We start from the raw sequence: 8,016 nt of genomic DNA on the forward strand, positions 1-8,016 counted from the left end.
AAAACATGATCCTGATGGACAATCCATAATATAAATACTAGAATTCTATAATACGAAATATTAAATTTTTTATTTCTTCTTATTTTACATTTAAATTTTATTTTAAAATTTAAAATTTGTAATTTTAATTAGTAAATTTAAATTATAGAATGGTTTAATACAATATACATTTCTATGAACAAAAGGCGGGGTGACAACTAAAAGAGTGGCACCAGGAAAGTTAGCAGTTATAGAACATATTCGACAAAAAATGTTTGGTTACGGCATTGGCAACTGAATGACTCACGCGGTCCAAACCGAAAAAGCATAGGGTGTCCTATCGGCTTTCAGCGATAAGCAGCAACCTTCATTCGCAATTTGAATGATGATCAGAGAAGCGCCGATAGAACTGCACGACGCGTCAGAGCGTTCACCGGGCGGGAGAGGTCCAAATTCTCTTATGTCGGCGGCGGCGGCAGGCGGCCGCCGACGGTGATGATGCCAAACCCATAGTATCCCCACGAACTTCGTTCGGGGGATACAATTATGTATAGTCATGAACTCCAAACGATGACATTAGTTCTCGCAAGTCATAACTTTTCTATTGCATTTCAGGATAGTAACTCTAATGCTGAATACAAGGTAACAGAAGTGAGGAGCCTAGTGGGAGGTGAACATCACTTTGTTCTACTAGGTGCAGGTACAAATTCATGAAACTAGATTACTTACATTGGGAGGAATTATTTCTCATTTTCGTTTAGTTTTTAAACACTAGGTGACAGCAGCATCCATATAGTTGCTAATAATAACCCTAGTTGTTAATAATAATACTAATAACCCTAGATTAATTGAACTATGTTTATTCTTGGCAAAAATGATATAATTTTGCCATGCAAGTGGTTTTATGTTTCTGCTTTTTCTTCCTTGTTTAAAATATTTCACCTAGTTTATTATAATTTACCCACAGATGGACAGATAGGCATTGCTGAGGTGGAGGAGAGGGTGCTTGCGTACCGAGTTGTCCCACTGTCAGCACAGGCATGTCAGGTGTCATGTGGAAAGGAGCACACTCTGGTGCTTACAGACACTGGACTGGTTTATAGTTTTGGACTTGGAAGGTTGGCAGGCATAGTGTTTTGAGGTTCCTGTAAATAAATTCCTTGGTGTATTGTCTTTAGTGTTTGCTTATTTTCAGTCAATTCTTATTTGGGGTGCACCAGAATCTCAAGTTGCCATCGAATTTGTTTGGAATTATTTGCATACAAAATGGGGCTTAAAATGTAGAATTTGTAATCTGAGTGAATGCTGTGATTATTGTACACATCCAATTTCATTCTGATTAGTGAGTTGTGGTACAATGTGGAGCCAAGACTGAGGTGTCTATTATCAGCTTTTTGCTCAAATTTCAGCGAGGTAGTTAGATTTAAAAAATTGAAAAAGGCTGCATGGTTCTGGTTATGATCTCAACTACACCAGGTGGTTCCAGTGCACCCTTAATCGTACGTCCAGAGTATTGAAGCATCTTAATGATTCCTCTAGTGGAGTTATGCGTAGAAATGTATTCGGCTATTCTATAATTGCTGTGAGCAGTTTGAAATTTTGTAAAAAACAGAAGATTATTTCTTATGCAATTTTAAATCGTTTACTTAATATGTTTAACAGTCGAGGGCAGTTGGGACATGACTCAACAGACCAAGAAGTGCAACCCAAGTTGGTAGATGCTCTGGACGGCCTCAAGATAATAGCAGTTGCAGCTGGTGGGTGGCATTCTTTGGCACTTAGTGGTAGGTGTTAATAAATGTGGTTTGAAATACCTAAATATGGATCTCTTAAAGCCACACTATGCGCATCCAAATTCTAATTTCTCCAGTACTAGACTAGCAAATACTTCGTGTCATGCATAATCACACTACCTTATGGCAAAATAAACTCTAGTTCCTCCCATTTCACTGCGCGTTTGCTTAAAACCCACAAGAACAAGGTGCGAAATCTGGTAATCTGGCGCCAACGCTAAATTGTTTGCCAAACAATTTCGCCAAGAATCGGTTAGGTGACGTCACATGTTTTTATCTTCGCTACACCCGTACCGCTGTACCGCAGCACCGCTGTGCGGTTGCTTGGCAGAGCAACGCGAAAGTGTCAACAACATTGGAGAATTTGAACAACATTGGAGGTATTTTCAAATGCCTTTTATAAGACAATGCGCAGTGAAATGGGAGGCACTAGAGTTTATTTTGTCATAAGGTAGTGGGATTATGCATGACACAAAGTATTTGCTCGTCTAGTACTGGAGAAATAAGCGTTTGGATGCGCATAGTGCGGCTTTAAGAGAGCTAAATACTTCGAGCTATGATGTTGTTATTTGTAGATTGACATTGTCAATTTTTCATGGCTTTTATAATCTTGTTTAGCAAATGCCTATTAGAAAAATAACAGTTGCATAGTCAATCTTTATTGCTACATAATTCTAGAATAGTGACAGTTGTAGCATCCATAGCTATCCATATTCAACTTTGTATCCACCCATTGTATTTTCTCCCCTTTTTATAATATTACAATAATTGAACAAATTATTGCAATCTTCATACATACATGAATGTAACAGCATCAATAACAGTTAGCACCCACTGGATGCTTCATATTTATATAATGTGGATTGCTGCGTAATGGACTATTGCAGACATAGGTGATGTTTATACCTGGGGCTGGAATGAGAGTGGACAGCTAGGCCTCCCCTCTCTGAATAGGATCAGTGCGAATAAGGAGGTAACACCATCTCAGACAGAATGCTCCGCTGCGCTGGATTCCACTAAAGACTATAATGGCTCTGACAGTTTGGTAGAAGAGTCCTTTCCTCCAGGACAACCTCATCGCATGGATGCCTTATTGAATAATGAGGAAGCCGTTCTGAGTCAGGGCATTAAAGTGAGTGTGCCACAAACAACCAATGATGAAGTTACAGAAGACGCATCAGAGCTAGTCAGCATGGACAGTATAGATGTGGTTTCGCCGACCGCTGACTTTGCCAGGTGTGACATGAAGCAATTGCAGTTGAAACAGACAGCGATAGTCTTCCAGTGTGTGCCTACACTCTTGGACTTTCCCGGATCTGATGAAATACTGGTGACAACAATTAGCTGTGGATCTCGGCACTCCGCCCTAGTAACAGGTGTGTTGTTACTATGTGCAAGGTGTGTGGCATCAGCAAATTAGGTCTGGTGGTTGAGTTTTTAGCTCACCTTGACATCGTCAAGATGAGCTATTGCCATGGGTCGTCGTCCGTCCGTCCGTCCTTCCGTCCGTCCTTCCGTCAACATTTGGCTACGGTCAACGATAACTCGGGAACTGTTTGACCCACATGTTTGAAATTGGGTATAGTTGTTACTGCTATGGGAGAGGTTTGAACGTCCTATTTTGGAGCACACCAGTCGACGTACTTTCGAGCCACAGCAATTTTTTGGCAAAAATGGGAATTGCCATTAGTCAGTTCAGGTTCAACAGATTTTGCTCATTTTTGGTATGTGAATGAATAAGGGCTAGGGGTTTTGATATTTAAAAAAAATATTATGCAAATTAGGTAGGTTTTGGCAATTATATAGCATATTATATAGACACGCAGATAACAGTCTGTGGTGTCACACTCGTCTGGGTCGTTTTACAAGATTTCATGACAATATCTTTAATGCAAAATTAGTATTTGCTCTCCACCCTGCCGATAAAATGTCTATATTAGAGTAAAGTTTTACAAAACATGTCGGAACGCAGCATAACCTATTTATTTCGAACGCCATCGCTAAGAAACATCAAAGCGGGTATAGCGCCATCTACCGCCACAAATTGTGATTCATTTTGGTTTATAAATTATTATTGCGATATACAGATGGCAACCGTGTGCTACCGCCTAGAAAAACTCATACGAAGTAAACACTTGTCTTCCATGCAACCAATTAACCTTTGACAAAAGTTGTGTTATGGTCAGGGAAACACCATTTTCATGTGGTATATAGCAGCTACGTGGAATAAGCGTATCCTCTCAATCTTACACGTTACACCTCGGGAGCTCCGCTTTTAGGCAGTGCCTAAATCTGAATATTATAAAAATGTTAAGTGGCGATCATTTAGGTGTAACACCATCACTCGCCCACATCTCAGACTTTCACATCTCAAACATTTATTTTCACATAAAAAATTACACATATAATTATCAAGAGTATATAATGGAGTATTCTCCCATATATACTTTTCGTTTCTATAATGTACGTCGATGGTTGCTCAATTAAAACTGACTTCTTCTCACTCACTCATTTGTGTCCTTTTTGTGGTGAGCTACAGTGTCATTGACACTTTCATTTATTAAACCAAGAAAGGCACTTAGAAAATGACATGGAAGTAGGTAAAATTATCCCTATCACCTTTACACATCTTTATTGGTGCAACGGAGTAAATATCAAGGTACTATGTTAACTAAGTTATTTCTAAAAACAAGAAGGAATGTATCGCCTACCTTTGACATTGTTGTGATGGGAGACAGCTGCAATTATCAATTTCCTAGAAATATTGTAGCTCTAAATATACAAAACCTTTATTAGCAGCACATTGTGATCTCTGTGATCAAGTTATATCTGACACTGCATCTACCTAATTATAAACATAAATATCAACAATAACAATGTGTTGCCTAATGTACAGATAAAGGAGAACTCTATACTTGGGGCTGGAATGACTACGGACAACTTGGTCATGCAGACACGATCACCCAGCATGAGCCTAGACGAGTCAACTATTTCACGGAGCATGAACTTCTCGTACGGGATGTCACGTGTGGGTACTGGAACACCATCGCTTCCGTTGAAACCAATGTGATAGAGTAGGTGCTGATAGATTTGTGTATATAATCAGCAATCACTGTCACATAAAGAATATTTTTTATTTGATGTTTAGTAAGGCACCAAGTTGCCACAAAAGAACTGACGATGTTATTATAACAGAAATATGTTTCTCAACTTCCATTTGCCCTCAATTTCCTTTATAATATTGTCTACTGTATTATAAATATCAGTGCCAAAGTGGAAAGTGAATATTTGCTGATATCCGAGGTGGTGTAAAAACGCATTTTGTTGAATTGCTCCAATGTATGATAGGCATGTGAAAGTTATTGATACAACGTGAATCATTGAATCCGTACAACAGTTTAAATTACTATAAAGAGCCATTTCAATGGTTTGGATAGGTTGAAACGAAGAACAGGTGGAAAGATGCTAATGTAGAGGAAATTGTGGGAAATGAGGTATTTGTGGAGAAAGAGGAGTAGGATGACACAGGGAAGAGGCAATTAACTAGGAGAAGAAATTGAGTGGGGTAGGAAATAGGATGAGAGGAGATGGAGATGTAGAATGTGGAAAAGAACTATATAGACATTAATTTAAACGTTGGTGAGAATTGTAAGTCTTGGTAATTGGTGAAACAAAATCATACTCTTCCTTCATTTATCTACATTCTTCTTATCCATGTTTCATCATCTTACACCTCATGTTCTTCCACTACTTCCCACCTTCTCTTCCACCCCTCATTTTTAGCTCGCCTTGACATCGTCAAGATGAGCTATTGCCATGGGGTGTCGCACGTCCGTCCGTCCGTCCGTCCGTCAACATTTGGCTACGGTCAACGATAACTCAAGAACCGTTTGACCCACATGTTTCAAATTGCATATAGTTGTTACTCCTATGGGAGAGGTTTGAACGTCCTATTTTGGAGCACGCCAGTCGACCTACATTCGAGCCATGTCCACTTTTTGGCAAAAATGGAAATGGCCATATGTCAGTTCAGGTTCAGTGGATTTTGCTCATTTCTGGTATGTGAATGAATGAGGACTGCCCCCAAAATATATCACACAGGTTTTGATTTTTTTCTTAAATTATGCAAATTAGATAGATTTTGGCAATTTCACTATGCATTTCAGTGTCTGCCTACGGTCAACGATAACTCAAGAACCGTTTGACCCACATGTTTCAAATTGCATGCAGTTGTTACTCCTATGGGAGAGGTTTGAATGTCCTATTTTGTAGCACGCTAGTCGACCTACTTTCGAGCCACGTCCACCTTTTGGCAAAAATGGAAATGGCCATAAGTCAGTTCAGGTTCAACGGATTTTGCTCATTTCTAGTATGTGTATGAATAAGGACTGGGCCCCAAAACATATCACATGGGTTTTGATATTTTTTTTAAATTATGCAAATTCGGTAGATTTTGGCAATTTCACTATATGCATCTCAGTGTCTGCCTATGGTCAACAATAACTCAAGAACCGTTTGACCCACATGTTTCAAATTGCATACAGTTGTTACTAGCCTATGGGAGAGATTTGAACGTCCTATTTTGGAGCACGCCAGTCGACCTACTTTCATGCCACGCCCACTTTTTTGGCAAAAGTGAAAATGCCCATCTAAATTCATTCGATTTTGTTAAATTTTGGCATGTGAGTGCCACCACTCTTAATTCTACCCATCCATTATCCATTCTATTTCTCTCTTCCTATTTTATACAACAGTATTTTACTCACCACACTACCTCTGCTTCTCATTTTCCCTTGTCACCATGTGCACCTGTTTTTCTTTCTCCACACCTGCTGCACCCCTCTGCCATTTCTCATCTACCTCTACTCATTCAATACTACTTTCAGCCTACAAAAATACGATGGGTTTGTGTTGAGAATGTTTGTGATAAGGCAATGTCTTTTACCTGTCCAACATCTCTGTATAAATTCCAATGTTTTCATTTTACTTTATATAGAAATGACAACAGTTGTACTTTTTATAATTATGTTTACATAGTATAAATTTGTAATTAAACCCCGTGAACATATGGTGTATCATATTATAAGTTATGTGTATATATATATACAGTCTTCATTCACAATAAAAATACAACAAACATATCATGCCTATTTTTTTAAAGATTAGTGAATTTTCAATTCATAATTTGACAAAAATAGGCAAATTATAGAGTCAGCCAATCACAATAGTGAAAGTCACCGAGGTCAGAAGTAGCACCCCTGGTCCTAAGCCGCATAATAGATCTATACAGATAGATAGAATTTTTAGTTCTGTGTTCTGAATATGACAGATCACATTCATCCGTCTTATTGTGTGTCTTCATTATTATGAATGCTAATCGCAGTGCTAAAAAAGCACCTGTGCCTATTTTTCTGTCGACAGTGGAACTACAAACAGGTTGTGGACCCAAAAAGAATTTCTTAGCCACCACAAATAGATTATGGGATATTTTTTAACCAACACAGATTGTGGGCTCATAAATTTCTCAGCTATCTTAAACAGATTGTGGGGGAAAAAATCTTGACCACCACAAAAAGAGTGGGTTAAAAAATCCCTTAGCCACCTCAAACAGATTGTGGGCCCAAGAATTTTTTAGCCACCACAAACAGATTCAGATTGATTGTGAGCCCGGAAATTTCGTAGTCACCACTGATTTCAACTGCAAAATCCTTAAAAATGAATAAAAAAATGGCCCTACATCACAATGCACAGTTATTACTTATGTTTATTATCATACCTAAAGTTGTAAAAAACTCCACCTCTCATTATTATAAGACGAGATGAAGTTGGTGGCATTGCTATAGATTCTACTGAGTGAGGAAGAAACGCTAAACTGTCTAAATAATTTAGCATTGGCAGCACTATGCCATTGTTTTAGTGCGATTTAGCAGCTGGCTTTATTATATAATGGATGTGTAACAATATTAATCTAGCTTGTTCCGATTTCCGATTTTTGAGATGTACAAATAATATTGTGCTCCGCCATTTCTGCTGTTATTTTTTTTTAATATATTGGTTTTCAAAGCTGTCAAATCCCTTAGATTTTTTCCCAAATCATGTTCTCATAATATTTTCAGGGGGGTCGAATTTTTATTTAGATGCGAGAGCGCTGGCGATCAATGCGGAGAGGCATTTGTAGCGTCAGTATATATATGGTGGCGGCGGGTGGTTTTAGATTGAACGGATCAGCGAGTATCATGCGCAG

The 8,016-nt window shown here is 38.5% G+C and overlaps 1 protein-coding gene across 4 annotated transcripts; it reads left to right on the forward strand.

Moving 5' to 3' along the window:
• Window positions 1-594: 594 nt before the first annotated feature.
• Window positions 595-5,608, forward strand: LOC106806607 (probable E3 ubiquitin-protein ligase HERC3; the record flags this gene model as incomplete). Of its 4 annotated transcripts, none has more annotated exon segments than XM_014808603.1 (5): window positions 595-679; window positions 947-1,097; window positions 1,642-1,763; window positions 2,660-3,148; window positions 4,669-5,608. In XM_014808603.1, coding segments are annotated over 5 exon segments (1,029 nt in total), but the record flags the coding sequence as incomplete, so codon positions are not given.
• Between the last annotated feature and the right edge of the window lie 2,408 nt (window positions 5,609-8,016).

This window comes from Priapulus caudatus, unplaced genomic scaffold (genome assembly GCF_000485595.1).
Source record: "Priapulus caudatus unplaced genomic scaffold, Priapulus_caudatus-5.0.1 Scaffold169, whole genome shotgun sequence".
NCBI lineage: Eukaryota > Metazoa > Priapulida > Priapulimorpha > Priapulimorphida > Priapulidae > Priapulus > Priapulus caudatus.